Below are 19,946 nucleotides of genomic sequence, written 5' to 3'. Positions count from 1 at the left end.
TGTGACTTTCTCACCGACGGCACGGTCGGGGCTGAAAGCCGACAGCTCGCTGATTCTGATGTTTCGGCGGGTCGAGCTTTGTGTTCACGCCCTTTTTGAGCTGATTCTAAAGCTGTTAGTTTGATCTCTCTCCAAACATTATTGACCGAACCAGCAGCAAAAGAAGATCCAAACTACGCTTCACATAAACGACAACAACTCAGACTTTTGCTGTTTTGCTTCCACCAGGATAAAATCTCACTTCATGCACAGCTCTCTCTCTCTCTCTCTCTGTCTGTAGTTTCCCGTCTAAAAAGCTGTTTTCTGCATTATTCGTTTGCTTATTGCACAAGTTGTTTACAGGCTGTTTTTTTTCCTTTTACTTACTTCCGACAAGAAAGCCTCATTTCTGCTCTTCCATGGGCTCCTGAACTTATTTAAAATTATGCAAAATTGCAAAACGCTCAGCTGTGTCTGTAATAAAACTGCTGTAACTTTGCTCTGCTTCACGTCAGCAGCATCAGGTCATGTTCATATAGGGCTGCTCAATTAATCGAATTTTAATCACGATTACGATCTGGGCTTTCAACGATCATTAAAAATGACTGAGCCGATTATTAGCCCCTCCCTCATTTATCCGCGACACCTTAAAGGCCGGTCCGTGAAAATATTGCATAAACCGTCCGTGGCGCAAAAAAGGTTGGAGACCGCTGATTAAGAGGACCCGAGGGAAGCTCGGAAAGCTAAGCAGAAGTTATTTGGAGAGGAGAGTGACTGCCGCTGGTTGAAAAGAGAGGTAAAAAAACTTCAGTGGTGTTGCACACTATGTTATATTATTTTTTAAAGTCATTGTTAACCCTTTAAAGCCGGTCAGAGCAGCACGCTCCGTGTTGTGTAACTACTTTTAAATCCCTGTAGAACCGGAACCGTGTAAGCTAGCACAATAATTTGTTTTGCATATGAAACCGGAGGAGTTGTACTTACATCTGATGCCATCAGCTTGTCCTCGGTCACGGTTTCCTTCCACATAAAGTTTTGCAAAAATTGCATAAAAAGCTCTTGCAGGAACAAAAACATAATATTCCAGAAACACGCTTTGCCGATCCGATCAGCTGTTCGTAACACTTCCCACAGTGAAACAGACGTCAGCGCGAACTGTCGCATGTCCGCCATTTCCTGGCCGAAACCGGAAGTGACGTCATTTTCGCGGAAATTGTAGTTTTTTACTCGTAGGTCTTAAAAGCCTATACTGGTCATGTTTGACCTTTCTGAATAGTTGCTGGGATGCTTAGAACTTGAATTCCACAGCTGGAAATAGTTTATTTTGATGCACCTGCTGTTTTCTTTGCAAATTTGCATCATAGGATTGTTTTTTGTTTTTCCTGCAGTGTATAAAAATTGCTGCATCTCCAAAATAAAACTATGAAGACACTCAAAATAAGTTTCCTGTTGTTGTAAACTATTTTTTGCAACTTTTTTGTATTTAAAGTTTTGAGGGATAAACCCTTAAATTTCTCCAAGTAGAAATATATGTAAAAAACAAAAACAAAAACGATTTTCAATTTTTTTGTAGTTTATTGCACTTTTTTGCAATTAATGTAGTTACTATGGACTTAATGCATACATATTATTAAAATATGGGCTATAACAGTTGTATAGCAACTTGAAATGCTCCCACAAATGGCACTACAACATGTAAAAAAATAATATAAGCTCTGGCAGACTTGGTTCTATGGTAGGTCTTAAAGGGTTAAATAAATATCGTCAAATAATCGCGATCTCAATTTCAGTGAAAATAATCGTGATTATCATTTTTGCCATAATCGAGCAGCCCTATGTTCATATGTTGATTAATGGTTTTCTTTCGTTTTTGATCTACTGCAGAATATTTTACGGTCATCGGCTATAAAAAACCAGGCCAGGAAAATCTCCTTCATGCTTTTCTGTGTTTTATCCTCAGTCACTTTGACACAAAGGCCTCTGCTGTGATGCTCACACCTTTGATAAAGTCTCACAAGTGTCAGCTTTCTTTTGATAGATATAAAAACATGGAAATGTACTGATGCATGACCTGGATTATAATATTTCTGACTGTCTGAGGCAAAATTTCCCCGATTCCAATAGAATAGAATTGAATCAAATCGTGGATCGAATCGATTCTAGAAATCAGTGATGATACCCAGCCCTAACGAGTCCAGTCGGGGTCAAAGACTGGCAGTACTGGCTCCATGTTGCTGTTGTGAGCTGCAGCAGGTCTTCTTTGTCTGCAGGCTGTGATCAGCTGACCTGTGCCGCTGCTGCTCTGAGGTTTACTGCTCTTTGATTTGATCTAACACAAGCTATCTTGACTGATTTGCTCTGCCTTCATGCACACTCCTCTGCTGCAGTGCTAGCTTGATGCTGAAGCACTGCAACCACCATGTTTGGACATCTACACCAAAATTGCCATTCTGGACCATTGCACCTACTTTAATACCCGAGCATAGCTCCATAAATGATACATCAATGTTATGATTTTGTCTCCTTCATTTCTTTGTAGGCAGTAAACCTCGGTGATGCTAGATATACAGCTAGCTTGTGTCAACAGGAAACCAGAAGACAGGAGCAGCCCTGAAAGCACAGCTACCATAGTGTTGGCTGCATACAGCCAAGCATCTGTGCAGGCTGGTGACTGATGTAGCAGACCGAACCAAAGGCCACATATAGGGGTGTTGAACTCCAGGCATCGAGGGCTGGTGTCCTGCAGGTTTTAGATCTCACCCTGGGTCAACACGCCTGAATCTAATGATGAGTTCATTACCAGGCCTCTGGAGAACTTCTGGACATGTTGAGGTCATTTAGCCATTTAAATCAGCTGTGTTGGATCGAGGACGCATCTAAAAGCTGCAGGACACCGGCCCTCGAGGCCTGGAGTTCGAGACCCCTGCTCCACACAGAAAGGCCCGGCCAGGAGGTGGAATCGAACTCTGTGAGGCAGCAGCGCTAACCACTGCACCACCGTGCTTATGAATGAATGAAAGTAACCTATCAGCAAAGTGCTACTTATATTCATTCATGAGTCCGTTTCAGAGGCATGTGGTCTGTAAACACTGTGACGTGGACCTCCAGTGACACTGTGAGGAAGCCTGCAGGAACTTTTGTCCTGTAACAGTAAACAGTCTGCCTTCTTTCATCTGAACAGCATTGTCTAAAGTAGGGAAGCTCCTGACTCGCAGTGGAGCTGAAAATAAAGAAAAGATTTCTGACTGATTCCTTGTCCTGAATCCAGAATGCAGCACCAAGAGCTGTGGAAGAGAAGTTGTTTCCACACATAGAAAGAATTTTTTCATTGGCTTTGAATTGTTCTAAAATTTAAATAAAATCTAAAAAGAGAAATAACTGAAATTGAATTGAATTAAAGATGTTGGAGCAGGGACAAATCTGTACACTGACTCGAACAGTTACTGTCAGAGCCTGAAACGCTGAAGTAAATTGGCCTAATCTGAAGTGATAAATGAGGGGTGCTGTGCTCTTACAGGAGCTGTGCTGCAAAGACCAGGAGAAGGTGGCTGAGGTGAGCCGGGTGAGGGTGGAGCTGCAGGAGCAGATTGGACATCTCCAGGCAGAGAGGACGGCACAGGGAGCACTTAAAGAAAAGATCAGCGCTCTGGAAAGAGAGCTTAAAGGTTCGCCGTCCGCTTTTGTTCCGGTTACTTTTAAACTTTACATAAACTTTGCGTCTTTGTGCCAGGACTGTCTGGAAGCAACAGTGTGACTTGATTCTGTGCTGCTCTCTTTCATGCTGTTCTCTCTCCGGTTTGCCCTCTTGTAGTGCTGAGTAGTAACCACAGGGAGGCTCTTCTGGACAAAGAGAGCGAGATGTCTTCCATGTTGGAGAAGCTGCGGCTGAAGGAGGCAGAGATCCATAGGATTAGGGAGGATGAGGCCAACAGAGCCAGCTATTTGCAGAGTGCCGTCCTCTCGTACATTCACGGTTCTCCTCTGGGACACCACAGCAGCCTCCAGAAATGAGCCAGCAGGGCCTCTCTCAGGGCTCCCGCACTGGGCAGGACCAGGCATAGCTCCACAGAGCTGAAGAATATTCTGACGTGGACGATCAGTGCTCAGCAAATAATAACCATACCTAACGTAATGTTAAAAATGACAAATCTCATCAGGACGTGCTCAGTTCAATGGTGTGCTACTTTCTTTTTTTATTGCTACTTTTAATAAATACACAGCGCACTTTAAGTGCCAACACTTTCCACACGTTCCAGTGAGTGTAGTAGAAAGCAACAAGGTTTTCACATGATGAAAAATAAGAATCGGCTGTGCATTTGTAAAAGGAACTATGGCTTCACTGAATGATGGAGCGAATGGATTTACAGTGGCTGAGGGGAAGAAGAGAGAGCTGTCTGAATAAATACCGATTTCAAAAACTTCTAACAGTCCAGAGGCTGCAAGGCAGCCATCAAACATCTGCAGATGTTTCACAGTCACACAGCTGTTCACACACATCCAGCACATGGTGACTATGACCTTCCACATGTGAAGGTCAGCGCTGCTGAAGGAGTCCTGTGATCAGAACCTGGTCTTGTGTCATAAATTTCCATTTTTATGTCCTTCGCTCACACAGTACACGTGATAAACTGTACTTAGCTTTCACTGCAAGCCAGCGTCATTTCTGCCACATTTATCCAGTTTGAGTAAACGTACATGTTTACAGTCAAAATGATATTTGGTTCAGATATGCCTTAATATTGTATACTACAGAGTAGACACTGATGCAGAGCAGGACACCTGCTGTTTTTACATTTTATAATGAAAGTCCAAATAAAGCTGTTGTGTTTCAGGTCTGCTATCAGTGACAAACCAGCGTTGCGTTGTTTTGTGTTAATGCATTGTGCTTGATCTGGATTATTCTAACAGATAAGGTTACAGTAGTGATGGTGTGGCGTGTTGTTGGGGTGGGGATGCATGAGGTCACTAGTATTGAAACTGCAGCCAAAGATCATTAACTGCCAAGATGGTTCAGGCACAAGCTTGTGGAGCTTTAACGTAAAGCTGCTGCGCTGCTGAAATTCATATCCAGGGGATCGGGTCCTTTAAGATTTCTTTTTAATGCGTTGAAACTTTCATCAATTGAAAGTTTCCACTTTCAACAAGGAAACTTGTTCAAGACAAATTTCTTTTGGATCGAGTATATCGAATATGATCGATTCTAAACGTTTCCACAATCTGGCGATTAAGTGCGTTTCTGAATATGTCTGAAGGCAGCGAACACACAACAACTTGTGCGTCTCACGAGGCTTAGCTCGGGACCGTCCGACGGGTTAAACTAAATATCGTTGTGCTCAGTCACGTGGATCGCCCTGTACTAGCTGTCTTTATAACTTAACGTTGTCGATGTAACGTAAGCAGCATCGCTGGTAGCATGTAGCGATGGCGGAAGTGATCGGAGCGAGCCATCTCTTCGTCTACTGGCGTTCTTCTGTTCCGCCTCTGTCCCTTTAAGAACGCTCGGCACTTCTCGGAGACTGTCGTAACTGCTCGTCATCGACCCTTTTCACTGCGGCTCCATCGCTGAGCGGACTGGCCCGCTGTTCTCGTACGAGACCTCAGCGCTTACTGTCGGATCGGTGAACTCCCAGCGCCGGCTCCCTGAAAGCCTCCAGCTGCTGTCCAAATGCAGGCGATTAAGTGTGTGGTGGTCGGCGACGGGTAAGAGCACGCTCACAGAAACGGCACATTTGTCATGTGGGGTTCAGTGATGCATCCACTGATGGATGGATGATGGGAGGATGCTATGTAGTGAAAAGGGGCTGGGGCTCGGCGATCCGTCGGCCGCCTCTCTTTCTCAGATACAGCTCCACGGGCATCTGCATGTGATCACGTCTTCATCCAGCGCAAAGGCAGGAGCCGAGCATCGAGATGCTGCGGGAACACCTACACGCCTGGTAGGCCATTGAAGGCGGGCTGAAGTGCTGATGCACGCTAAGGAATTTGTGGCCCTGTCAGTGGCAAGCAGCAGGCCCCGCTGCCCTAATTCTGCTCCTACTGCATCCAGATCCCACCCAGCGGCATGTGCACTGAAGTCTGCTGCGAGAGTGCGCCGCGCCGTTTGGAAATGCTAATATGATTAGTGGTCGCTGATTAAAGCCACCGGCACTCCTATCAGTTCTTACAAACATCAGGAGCGGCCAAAGGTCTTTTTTATCATCAAAGGCAAAATGGGAAAATAAAAGAATGCTGAGTGCTGCTGTCTGCACACACTGTGTTTACAGCACGGTGCTGTGTGCAGACACACGGAGCCGTCCAACCTACGAGCTCAGTTTACCTTTCAAGTCGAGAAGCCCTCGCCTGCCTCCAGAGGGAGCTGGGGCCGCTCGATCCCTGCAGGAGTCCTAGTCTCACTTCTTATTGGTCATTACTGAGATCACACTTCTTTAACACGCATTCAGCAACTTTTAAAACATCGTCCAGTTGCTGAATTTTTAACCTCGAGGGCTTAGCCGGATATTTCCGAACAGCTGCACTGGTTTTATGGCTCTTTCTGACCAGATCATCTGCACTGAGCTAAATGTGCCACAGTCTGCACAAGTGTGAGTCTTTGACTTGTAGAGAAACGGGCTGTCTTGGATTTGTAGCAAAAGTTGTTTTTTTTAAAAAAAATGCAGCAAAATTATATAAATGTCATTTAAAAAATCTTTAAATAGTCTTTTTTTCATTTTAGAAGCACAGACTGTAAGTAAAGATGGCAGTAGCTTCTGGGTGTGAAAAGCAATGGCACCTTAGAGATGCATTACTTCTAATGGCCACCAGGAAAAGACCTCCAGTTTCACCAAAGTCTCTGTGGAAATGATGCTCAGCAGTTTAATCTAGTCTCACCTCCAAGGTGTCAAGTTATACTGATGACATCACACTGCAGTCACCAGGAAGAATACACCTGGGTCTGCTACTGAGCCGCCGTGCCCGGCTAATGTGAGGATTCAAAGAGCGACAGCGTGACAGTGACAGCGTGACCCTGCGGTGGATACTTGCATCTTTGTTATGCAGTCTGTGGTTGGAATCCACTGACTTTAAATGTCGCACACAGCCCCTGACAGTGTTGTTGAGACCACCGCAGGGCTCAGAAAGCTGTTTCTAACAGGAACCTGCTGTTATGTGCGATGAGGCTGTTTATGAGGTGGGCGGGATATAAAAATGTGTGTTTTTCTCGTCAGCTGCCACAAACAGCTTTAATACAGACTGTACAGATGCTGCTAGCTGTGTGTTTGGTGTCTTCAGATTGTTACCTGGTGCCGTTCACGTTACTTGACCCACGCTGACAGTAGCACGCAGGGACGTAATGAAGTGAAGGACAGCAGGTTCGCAGCTTCAGTGTCGGGGTCGTGGGCCAGCTTCACACTCGGAGCAGGGATGTGGTATTACCAGCACCTGTGCATTCACTGCTGTACATCTGCACGTGTAGCACTGTGTGTGTTTGTGTAACAGCATCTCTGTTTCCCTGCAGTTGTTTCAACTTCCTGTTCCTGCGGATCTGTTTGGAGACATTTAAACTCACTCATGTGTGACTTTTGTATTATTGCAGGGTTTTACCTTGTTCTGTTGTGTTTTGGTGCTACATAAATAAAACTGAGTTGAAGTTGAAGCGTGTACATCTTACAGCTTCAGCTTGTGCGACGCAGAGCAAATCTGAACCATTTGTGTGTTTTGAGTGAAACAGGTGTGATTGAGAGACGTACTGTGTGAGTCCAGAGGTCTGGAAGTGAAAGCAAAGGCTTTGCACATTTTCCAGGAGACGGGTTCTGCTTGACATCTCCACCTGAGTGGGTGTCACAGTGGTACAGTGGTTAGCACTGCTGCCTCACAGCAAGAAAGTCCTGGTTTTGAACTTCGCATGTTGTCTGCTCCTGCATGCTTTCTCTCCTGCACGGCGGGTAGTTATTCTGAAGCATCATTTCATTTTCACTTGAAGGACCTAAAATCTGCTTGCATATCAAAGCCACGTCTGATTTTTAGAAAAGAACTGCAGGGCCTGAGCTTACCCTTTGATGGACTCATTTCTAACCCTGGCCATGTTGGTCCCTCCCAGCAAGCATTTTAGCATCTTCAGCCCTAACTACTTCCTTATTTATGCAGTTCTTACTCTGTGGCCTCTAAGCTCTTGTATCTGTGACACAGTCACATAGATCTTTGGGTTTTGTGTGCTGCCCAAGGACAGCCTGGATGAGCTGGGGATCACACCACCAGTGTTCAGATCAGTAGATGAGCCACTCGATCTTCTGAAGAATAGTCGTAATCATTGAAACTGACTAATGAAGCAGCTGTAAGTGTCAGTGTTTCCCTTCTGACCAAACAGAGTCCCACTGACCTCAAATCACTTTTATATCAGTCACACATTTTGCCACCGCGTGTCACTGCTGTTGGTCACGTCTGTGGAGACGAGCACACAGAATCGCTCATGAGTCATGCATGAGCAGCCAGCCAATACTCATCCATGCCGCCACCAGTAGCATCGAGTGGCTCGAGTCGGAGGGGTGCTGTTGGCCTGTGAGCAGAGGAGAGGTGGGCTATGTCTGCGAGTAACTGTGTGTGGACAGGTATGAACATCTTTGTGGGGACCAAAAATTGGAGGCTTACTATACTCGTGGGGACCAAAATCCCCCACGAGTCTGAAGGCGTTTCTGAGACTCAAAATGTGGTTTTACTCGTTCTAGTGTCAGGGTTACATTAGGTTATGGTCAGGGTCAGGCATTCATCTTTGATGGTTGCATTATGTCCATGAGATGTCCCCACAAGGATGTGTGTGTGTGCATGTGTGTGTGTGTGTGTGTGGCTACCATAGAAGGCTACTGTGTCCCTAGGCAACATGTATGTAGGCCAATGTCTGTGTGGCACTCAGCTGAAAGGGGATAGAGGCCTCCATTGTGCTCACACATGCATGTGGCCTGTTTACGCTCAGGTTTGTATGAGAGTGGAGCTGCAGCCTAATTTTGGATCCTCTGCTGTCACTTCCTCAGGGCTGTGGGTAAGACCTGTCTGCTGATTAGTTACACCACCAATGCCTTCCCCGGTGAATACATCCCCACTGTGTGAGTAACCCGAACACTCCTCATGCTCTCACAATACCACCATGTAACGCTGTAGGGCTGAGCGCTCTGTCAAAGACACTGTGCTGTCTAAAGGTTTCACACAAAGGATTTAATAATAATTATAATAATAATACAGCTGTTCTCCTGCAAGAACTTAGTTGACAAGAAAGAGAACACAGAAAAGAGACGAATGAATGTCAAATGAAATCAGATAAAATAAAAGATATCGCTCATTCAGCGAGCTGTGAATGTGCTGCAAACTCCTGCACAGTTCTGTACACCGAGAAACTATCCATGCTTATCGATGGATGATATTTGTAGTATTTATATATTTAATATTGCAAATCAAACAGACTGATGTTATGTATACTCCTTAATGTTTTTTAACTTTTCAAATTTTAAGCTGTTAAGATATTTCAGTGTTTATCAGCTACGTCGTGACACAAATGTTACACTTTTAAACCAGCATAACAAAATAATCATGACAACTGTGCCAAGCCCAGAAAGTTCCCTTAAATCCTGTTTTTCAAATATCTGCATCTCACCTCAGTCGTGTTAAACCAACTGGCAGGTGGCTCTTTAATATGAGCAGCATATATCCCATAGGTTGGAAACCAGTTCATATCAAATTAGAGTTAGTAGAGTAATTCAGTTTCAAAGTGCTGGACCCATCCGCAGCAGAAGAACCTGATACCTGAGAGCCCAGTGAGCACTGGGCTGAATGAGGAACTCCCAGTTCAGCTCCGGACTGGACTGTTTGCTGTCCCTTAAATTTCATTCCCTCTTTTAAAAGCTTTTATCAAATATAGTAATGCAACACCAAAAAGTAGACTTGGAGGAGAAAAAGCTTCCTTAAATATTTACCAACCCTTATCTAGGCGGTCATGTAGTTCTGCAAAGTGTTGTTTAGGAGTAATCGCACTACTGTTGTCAGTAGTCTCAGCTGCTTTTTACTCAGTGTGCTGTCCAATTCCCTGCAGCTTTGACAACTACTCTGCCAATGTGATGGTGGATGGGAAACCAGTGAATCTGGGTCTGTGGGATACAGCAGGACAGGAGGACTACGACAGGCTCAGACCACTGTCTTACCCACAGACGGTATTCCTACTCTTTCCTCCCACACACTCACAGCATGCCACAGATACGTGACTGAACCGAGCTTCCTGTGTGACCTGTTTAGATGAACGAGTAAGAGAATGAAATGGAAGGTGGTTAATGTACGAAGGTTGCTGTAATGCTTTGTAGACCCCAGCATTTATCAGTTTATCCGTTCAATATGAAAACTGTATGCCTTAAATGAATGATTATGCCAATATTTCAAGAAGTCCAAACTACACTCACCAGTTCAGATGGCTAACAGGGTGTGAGGAAAAGGCTGTTCTGCGATCTCCCATTCAAGATTAGCAACTGCTTCCCTTCCCCATCTGCAATGCATGCTGGAACTCTGGCAGTCCGTCATCGTGATTGTTGTGGCAGGTTATCCAGTTAGTGAGCAAAAAAATGCCACCATTTTCACTGCATTGTGCACTGGCACAGGATAGATCTGCTGAATGTTCTCCCCCAGACACCCCAGGGTGTTCCACTATGAGCGGGCTCCTCCAACATGCAGCGTTCAGCTTTAAAGCTGCTGACTCTGTAACTGCAAACTGCCAGCTCTCATCAACAACGACAGTCCTTCACGTGAAATTCAGGTTAGTTTGCAAAAGAATTGGATTTGAAGTCTGATGAAATCCGCCTGTGCAGTGTGGGCACAACAGAACTTCCAGGGAGCAATCCAGAAATAGCAGGTGGAAGCTGCCTGGAAACAGCCAAAAGGATGATCTGGGAGGCGATTATGCACACAGGCACTGATTCAAACAGGGATTTTCACTTTCATATCTCTGTCCGCGTGAAAAGCAAAAAATGATGTCAAACACTGATGACGATGCCGAGAAAACAGGCGGTGAGACGTTGGTCAGCACGGTCTGACATCAAAAGAGGCGATAACGGCGCACACCTTTGACGTCCAAGATGAAATCATTTTCCTTCGCCAAGTGTACGAGCAGAACCATGGTTCCTGAAAGTGTTCACCCTGGAAGGGCTTTAAGAAGCCCTGTGTTTTTATAAAAATGGGGATTTTGACATAAAACGTCATTTACTTGTGTATGAAAAACAGCCTAAACACTGAGGAAAAGCTACAGTTACCAAAGTACCGTGCACGTGTGGGCGGGGCTCCAGTTCAAGGGAAGGTTTTCATGCACAGTGCTCCCTCGCTATAACGCGGTTCACCTATCATGGCCTCGCTGTTTCACTGATTTTTTTTTTCTTTTTGATTTTTTTTTTATTACAGCACATTGTGTTCTGCGTCCTGATTGGCTGTAGACCATTGTCAATCAGTCTCGTATATTTTAAAAAATATATTGCAATATTCAGATTCTGTACATAAAGTTAAACTTTATCAATATTCATTTTATCTAATATCAAAGTCTCGCACTCAGTCTTTCTCTCATTTCAGTTTTATTGTTGACAAACTGAACGGTTTGTATTACAGTCTAGTCCAACTTAACTGAAACCATCTGGTACAATTACAGCTATTCTGAACTATGCAATTTATGAAAACTATGGAGCCCCTTCAGCAACTGAAGAATTTGAAAGTATATTAAAACAAAATATAATTTTACATTAAATAAAAAAGTTTTAAACTTAATTAAAATAAAACATGTCTTAAATTAAAATAAGTAAACTGTCATGTTTATTGCTGCCATAAAACAGTTAAACACATTTGGACAGTGTCAGGATTGTTGCTCAGAAAAAGGATCAACATGCTCTGAAGTCAGAGCACAAAAACCTTTTTTGTTACAAAATATCGATTTCTGCTGTCGCTGTATCGATACATTATTAGCAAACAAAATATCACGATACTACATAGTATCGATTTTTTCCCCACCCCTAGTAATAACTGTAAGAAATAAAGCTGCCTACTTCGGAGATTTCACCTATCGCGGGTTATTTTTAGAACGTAACTCCCGGGATAAACGAGGGACCGCTGTGTATATTTGCCCACTATGTTGATAACCACTTCTTGTGTAGATAAGCACCAAACATTCATCCACTGTCTTATCCAGTTTAGGCTTGCAGTGGTCGGAGCCTATCCCTGCTGCCATAAGGCGAGAGGCGGGGTCTGTCCTGATGTCCTCGGTCTATTACACTTAAAATGTCTTTGAACAAACAATATCAAGCAGAAACACGCCTCTTTGATGCTTTTGTGTTGTAACTTTTAATAAGTGTCGAAGACTTCAAATAAAGCTGATTTCTTGTGGTGGTTTTATACACACACACACACACACACACAGATCTCACTCTCAACTAGCGATGTCTCTGGTTCTCTCCCAGGATGTGTTCTTGATATGCTTCTCCCTGGTCAGTCCGGCCTCCTTTGAGAACGTCCGAGCTAAGGTCAGTACGCTGACTGTCCACCCCGCCCCCTCCTTTTTCCCCCTTCACGCCGAGTCTGACCACAAGGAGGCACATCTTTGGCTCCACCTGGTTTATCACACCTGTTCAGTCCTCAGCTTAGAATGGTCTGGATTTGATACTCCAGCAGGACGTGGAGCGCAGACACACACATTGTAGGCTGAGGCCTGAGCGAGTGCAAACACTCTGCAGAGGGAGCGTCACGGCCGGCTGTGGTTTGATCTGCTGAGCATCATGAGACGCTCTCGTGTGAAATCACACTTTTCACGAGGTCTGGGGTCCCTCTGTAGAGTCTCTGTGTTTCCGACGGGATTGTCCCATCGTGTGATGTGATTGGAGGTTTCTTTGCCTGAGGATGTCTTGTGTTCATGCCTTCATTCAAACTTAATAACAATGTTTTCTGTAGCCACAACTCAGTTTGTTGAATGTCACTGTGGAAAGGGTCATGATGTTCTTCCACCGCCGCCAGCTGACTCTTCTCTTTCTCCTCTCTCACTGACTTTGTCTTTTGTATATCCATATGTACACATCTGTGTGTGGTTGTGTCTGTGTGTGGGTGCCTGTGGTGCCCTAGTGGTACCCTGAGGTGAGACACCATTGCCCCAACACACCCATCATTCTGGTGGGCACCAAGCTGGATCTACGAGATGACAAGGACACCATTGAGAGGCTGCGGGACAAGAAGCTGTCCCCCATCACCTACCCGCAGGGCCTGGCCATGGCGAGAGAGATTGGTGAGGCTGTAACGGCATCGTTTTTTCTCTAACATTAATTTAGCTATATATAATGATTGCTGTTTGTCTGTTGTCTCAGTAAGTAACATATTAAATTGGGTACCAGTGACAGTTGATCCAAAGAAAAGTGTATATACAGTTTTCTGGGTTGAAGGAACTAAGTAGAATATTGGTTAGTCAGAGGTGGGATATAACCAGGCACATTTACTCACTTATGTAGGTGTAAACTCAGTTTTAGTTGCTAATTAATTCAATTCAATTTTATTTACCAAATCACAACAAAAGTCTCCTCAAGGCTTTTAAAATTAGTTTCCTGATGATCATTTTCCAAGCCCTGCCTGCACGGTGAAAACATCAGCGGCCGGATGCTTGTGACAAACTGAAATCAGCTGTTTATGGACGGAGTAGGTTCTTCTACTTCTCAGCACACTTACATGTGATTTTTGAATAAACTTCGACTGATCATTCTTGCTCTTACTGAGGTTTTCAAATGCACAAGCTTTCCCTGTAGTAAAGTATTGTTACAATGCAGTATAAGTACTTTTTACTTTAAAAAATTTATGTTTTTCTACAAACGAGGTCACCAAAGCCCTTTTCCAATAGAACCTCCACGGAGCGACTCGGCACGGTTTTCAGGGTTTCCCATTAGGTCATAGTTCCTGGTACCAGTTTTTAGCACCTGCTTGGATTTCAAGTGATCCAAACAGGTACTAAGTGTGACATCATCAGACTGTATGCCACTGATTGGCTGGCTGTAGCGTTACGAGTCATGAGAGCGTTCACGAAAGTCCAAATCGCCATTTTTGAAACGGCTACAAAAACAACGCAGTGATCTCTGAGTGTGCCGAAACGCCACGGACCGAGTAGCAGGCATGTGTTTGCTTCGATGTCCACCTTTGTTGTGGCGTTCGTGTCGCATATTAATTACGTCTCGAGACGCGCAGACGCGTTGCTATGACGACACGGTACTAGAGGGTTCTAATGGAAGACCAGTCGATCCGCGAGTCGAGTAGGTGGGAAAGGGCTCATGTGACACAGTGGACAGAAACACGCTTTACAAAGTCGATTCCTAAAAAGTTGTGAAAATGAAAACAGGCTGCGTAGATTTAGAGATCTCATGAATTCGTACTTTACTGATAATAGAACATAAATCAATGTTTAAACTGGGGAAATGTCACATTTTAAGAAAAATAAGAGCTCATTATTCACTGCATAGCAGTAGCATGTCCACAGCTTTGTAGTCTCCACCGTCTGCTGCTTGGTGCTCAGCAGAACTTAATTCAGGCTGAAAGCAGCTAACGAAAAATACATTTACCAACTTTTTTAAGCTCACTCACTAATTAATGCATAACGCTGTGTTTGTTCTGTGCACACACACACACACACACACACACACACACACACACACACACACACACACACACACACGTGGAGAGGGTGTGCTCAGCCTCCCCTGTACATAAACATGTCCATTAGTTTGGGTTAGAGCTGCTTTGAGTTCAGCCTCTAAAGTGAGGAACATCCGACCTCAGAATGCTGGAACATGCCCACACCCCACTGACGAGCAGAAGCACGAAGGCGTGATTGGAGAATGATGTTTGTGTAAGTGAGGAACCATGAATTGCACACAGTTCCAGCCAACTGTCAATGAAACATCCTTCTATAAACCTTTGAAGCTTATTAACTTTCCAACATGATTGTTAAAGACACGTGGATTTAGAAATCATGACCACAGTGACTGTGAGAAAACAGTGACCAGATATCTGTTGGGGAATGTTGTTGCTATTAGACTGGGAGTCACAAGGAGTCAGGAATTCTTTGGACTCGATCTGCTGTCAGTGTCAGTCACTATGAGTGACTTCCATATGTGCCTTTTTGTCCTGACCTCATCTCAATACTCGGCTCACTGGTATCCATCTCACCTGTTCAAGAGCCAATTTACAGTAACTGTCAACCCAAAGCAATTCATATTGTAGGATAAAGACCCAAGAATGTCAGATAGGGACAGAACTACCTGGAGACCTCTGCTGGTATTAGGATAGCTGGGAAAGGCAATGTTAGCCTATAAATGCTGTGGGCACATGAATCGTATGTACAGCTGGAGAAAGAGACCACTTTATAACCACGTTTGTAGTTTTCTGTGAAGTGAGTTGAAGTGCTTGTCACATGAAGATTATTTGCTCCATTGTTGTAGTCCTACTGAGGAGATGATCCAGTGTTACTCCGGCCTTTGTAAAGGCTTTCAACAATCTTATCTGAAAGCAGCGCTCAAACCGATGATGTAGTAAACCTTTAATTCACTTTGATCAATTCAAATATGGCTGATTATTGTATTGTATATCGGTATGTATATAATTATTAAAAGCTGTGATAAGAAGCAGATGTTTATACAGCAGCGTAATATTCAAGGAGCTGTGGAAGTTCCAACATGCCAGCATGTTGATGATTGTTTTGATTGTGTAATCCTGATTCATACATGTGATTGTATGACTGTTGTTGTGCAGCATCATTGTTTTTATGAATGATCTGTGCCACTCTGTGCAGGGACCAACTCGTTTAGAAAAGTAATTTTTAACTCCAATTTTAAAAAAATCATTTTAAAAACAACAAAATGCAATGATTTGCAAATCTCATAAATCCCTATTGTATTCACAATAGAACACAGAAAACCTGTTAAATCTTTAAACTCTTAATTTTGAACGATTTCACAAAGAATCTTGACTCATTTTGAGTCTGATGACAGCAAATGTTTCAAAAAGGTTGGGCCAGGTGCAACAGCAGGCTGGAAAACTCAGTGGTCCTAAAAGGAAACAGCTGGAGGAACAATTTCAATTCAGTTTAATTGTATTTAGACCGCTCCAAATCACAACAACAGTGACCTCAAGGTGCTTTATACTGTAAGCTCGACCCTACAACAATACATACAGAGAAAACCCAACAATCATATGACCCCTATGAGCAAGCACTTTGGCAACAGTGGGAAGGAAAAACTCCCCTTTAACAGGAAGAAACCTCCAGCAGAACCAGGCTCAGGGAGGGGCGGGGCCATCTGCTGTTGCGTTTTTATAACTAATAATAATTATAACTAATCAGTTTAAATGACAACAGGTCAGTAACATGTCTGGGTACAAAAAGAGTTCCTCAGAAGTAGGCGGGACCAAACTGTGTCTACAAATTATGGACCAATGACAGCATACTGTTCAGAAAAAGATGGACGAGAAGAGCTCCTCGAGGCAAGTGTTGTTGTGAGTTCTCTCGATATAAATCAAACTGAAGATCCAGGACTGCTGAGCTAGAATCCTCTGTCAGACAAGAACGGGACAAAGTTCCTCTCCCGAAACTCCACAGCTGCTCTCCTGTTTCCAGATGTTAGAAAAAGATACTACAAAGATGGAGACATACTCCTGTCGCAACCTTTTGGAGATGTTCTATTGTGAATAAAGTATTGGTTTATGAGATTTGTAAATCACTTTGTTTTGTTTTTATATGTACATGTTGCTCAGCTTCCTAGTAGTTGAACTGTGGCTGTGTTTAGCAGTGGGTAGAGACAGCGTGTCATCTGCTACGTTCTTTTTAAACACCCAAAATAAACAGTGTTTAAAAACAAGATTAAACTATTTCATTTAAAATAAAAAATTATTAGGAAATATTTATATTGTGATTTGAATTCCACTCGCCTTGTGTCAAGGAGGAAAAAACGATCACGCACCTGCTGTAATAGTTCCAGGGGTCTCAAACTCGCGGCCCGGGGGCCACTCGCACGAACTCATGTGTCACTTGCACTTGTATTTTGTTCAATACGAACGTGTGTGACAGACAGAGGACCAGTGTGTTTATTTGCTCTTTCAATGAAACGATTCAGTTAGTTAAGATATTGCTATATAATATTTCCATCCATTTTCTTCTGCCTATCCGGGGCCGGGTCGCGGGGGCAGCAGCCCGAGCAGAGAAGCCCAGACCTCCCCCTCCGCCTCCTCCAGCTTATCCGGGGGGACACCGAGGCGTTCCCAGGACACGCTGGAGAGATTATCTCTCCAGCGTGTCCTGGGTCTGCCCCGGGGCCTATATGATATTTGAAATTTAAAAAAAGCAAACAAAACATTTTCAGAAATGTTTGTTTTTGTATTAATTGAACACAAAAGTATCCTTCAGACGACAGTGCCAGCAGTGGCCCTCAGCTCCTTCCAGTGTGAGACCCCTGCTTTATTTACTCTCCTCAGTATTTGCATGGACAGTTATCTGGTGGGGCCCTTCGGTGAGTGCTAGGTGCTCTGTCGGGTAATGTAGAGGGGCGTATCAGGAGTTTTCCCATCATGCCCTCTCCCTGGTCCTCAGGAGCCGTGAAGTACTTGGAGTGCTCTGCGCTGACCCAGCGAGGCCTGAAGACGGTATTTGACGAGGCCATCCGGGCTGTGCTCTGCCCCCCACCCGTGAAGAAGAGGGGGAAGAGATGCACCATGTTCTAAGGAGGAAGCACTGCTAACACTACACCACATCACCATGAACAACAACCACTACTTCTCTGAGAGGATGAGAAAGAAAACTAGCGAGAGTGAGTGTGCACTGCTGAGATTGCTTTCTTTATATCGATGTTTTTTCAAAATCATATTGGTAGGACCAATATTTAACCCAGTTTTTTTAACCATTACAGAGTAAGGTCATAGGTTCTCTGTGAAAGACAATGACTGTCCAACTGCTTTGTACTCATAGACACGTGTCATGTTGCCACGAGGGCTCACAAAGACTTCTTATCTTCTTACTGCAAAGTCTTTTGTTTCTCAGCTATGCTTGCTTGAAATAATGCAGTGTTGACTAGATAGAACATGAACTGTGAATACGCCTTCAGCTCTGAAGTTACCCTCAGCTTCTGATCTAGGATCAGCACATTAAAAGAAATACTGCCTTCATTCGTTCAGCCCTCATTTCTGACAGTATGCACAGCGAGGTCCCCCCTGAGATCTGTGGTCACATGACAGAAACACCAGCAGTTAGACTCTCTGACAGCTTGGTTCACTGGCGGGTGTCCTGATTGGCATTTTATTATTCCCGATCCAAACCAAGTTCTTTAAAATGGCAAGGTATTCAAGTTTGCTCCATACTGCCAGATCAGCGTCTCATTATTAAACAGCTCATTGGAGAAAGGCTGTGCTGTTTCCCTCAGACTGGGCAAACGGCCCAAGATGCTCCCTGTAGTTCTTAGCTAGCACAGTGACTGTAACGATGGTCTAACTGCTTGTATTTGTTCAATCCTCTCAGTAACCTGTCGAGTTAGGACAGATTTCCTGCCAAACGATCACATCAGCGCTGCAGTCAAAGTATAAACATGTAACCGTGAACTCATCCTCTTGGGTTTCATCTCAGTAAAGCCACGCACAGACTCATAATCATAGCCCGTGTCATCGTTCTTAACTTTTCAATGAGAAAAAAGAGATTTTCAGTGAGACACAAAGGTTTAACTGGAGGTTTCAGTCAAAGCTTGTCTGTTTCATAACTGTACTTTAGAGGTCTACCTGCAAACCTTTCGCTCGCTTCCAGAAACATCCTCTGATCAGTTGAAGAATTATTTGGCTATGCCCCTCCAGCGTGTTCTTGCTTCAGTCGCCTGATCTTGGTCAATTTCTTTGGGTAACTATTCTTAACTGTGAAGATGTGACAGACGAGCTTGCCAAACACACGGGGGCTGTACAACCTTGCTGCCTGAGTTCTGCCTGTGGGAGTGGAGGAGCTTGCATGGGTCTTAAAATATTCTGTCTTAATTTATCCCATTGTTTAGACTGTGTGTGTGTGTGTTTGTGCACAAGCACATGAATGCGTGCGTGACAGGTGTGTTTGCGTGCGTGCACGGTGGGCGGGCATGTGTCGGTGTCAGTGAGACAGTTTGGGGTAGTGCATAAGAGACAGTATTGTTTTAAGCCAAGTTTTTTAGTGTCCAGTTTTTGGTACTATTTCATATTGTATTGTAGTAAAACACAAGACTTTTCAACAATCTGTGACATAAAGGAAGGAAAACACACGAATATCAGTGACATCCAGTCATGTACAGAATAATCCTCAGAAAAGGAATGCGTTATGAATATCTACATGTACCTGAATATTTAGCTCGTAAAACTAAAACAATTCAAACTAAAGGGATTATAGTTGCTCATGTCGAAGTTAGAAGTGTCGCTAACAGTGTACGATAAAGGGCCAATCGTTGTGGAGTTTGTCGTCATGGCAAACAGTGCAGATTGCACCTTTATGAAATGCATTTCTGTATGGTCGCAGGCCTGCTGTGTGTCTGTCTCCCCCGTGTGGCGAGACGCAGCACTGCAGTGCTCCGTTATGCTGTCTTTGGTTGGCATAGCTGTGTGGTTGAATCATGTCGTGTGGTCCTGCCTAGCTAAGGTGTCGAAATGTAGCTGAGAAACAGCAAAAGAAAAAAAACTACTACTATTGCATGGAAGTTCTCTGGTTATTTGACCCACTGTAACTCTTAGGAGAGGTTGTATGATGAAATGCATTGGCCATGTACGTATGTAATGTAAGATGACTTGTATACTTGTTTCAACTGTTTGTCTTATTTTTTATTACTTCACATGTCTGTGTGGTGACATATTTCAATTTTTTGTATACTAAATACAAATGTATATGTAAGGTAGTCTGCTTCCTGTCGTCATTTCCTCCTCACACAGCGAGGCGTTCCCTCGGGTTCACATCGAAATGTGCT

At 43.9% G+C, this 19,946-nt stretch overlaps 2 protein-coding genes across 2 annotated transcripts in view; both read left to right on the top strand.

Moving 5' to 3' along the window:
- The window catches only part of LOC146662886 (leucine-rich repeat-containing protein 45-like), a 14,266-nt gene extending 9,441 nt beyond the window's left edge, over nucleotides 1-4,825 (top strand). The window contains exons 17-18 of the mRNA XM_085415458.1: nucleotides 3,497-3,644; nucleotides 3,791-4,825. Coding sequence (XP_085271584.1) covers nucleotides 3,497-3,644; nucleotides 3,791-3,990 — 348 coding nt within the window. The 3' untranslated portion in view covers nucleotides 3,991-4,825. The remainder of the gene's footprint in view (nucleotides 1-3,496; nucleotides 3,645-3,790) is intronic.
- Nucleotides 4,826-5,489: 664 nt separating this feature from the next.
- Nucleotides 5,490-19,877, top strand: LOC146662885 (ras-related C3 botulinum toxin substrate 3). The gene is made up of 6 exons (XM_085415461.1): nucleotides 5,490-5,679; nucleotides 8,982-9,053; nucleotides 10,034-10,151; nucleotides 12,426-12,488; nucleotides 13,081-13,240; nucleotides 17,576-19,877. The coding sequence occupies exons 1-6, from the start codon at nucleotides 5,645-5,647 to the stop codon at nucleotides 17,704-17,706; spliced, it is 579 nt and encodes a 192-aa protein (XP_085271587.1). The 5' UTR covers nucleotides 5,490-5,644; the 3' UTR covers nucleotides 17,707-19,877.
- Nucleotides 19,878-19,946: the final 69 nt, after the last annotated feature.

This window comes from Rhamphochromis longiceps, linkage group LG8, assembly GCF_057381845.1.
Source record: "Rhamphochromis longiceps isolate RC_006_pf linkage group LG8, R_longiceps_female_GT1.1, whole genome shotgun sequence".
Lineage (NCBI taxonomy): Eukaryota > Metazoa > Chordata > Actinopteri > Cichliformes > Cichlidae > Rhamphochromis > Rhamphochromis longiceps.
Note: the sequence above shows the minus strand (reverse complement) of the source record. Positions and strands in the feature narration are given on the sequence as shown.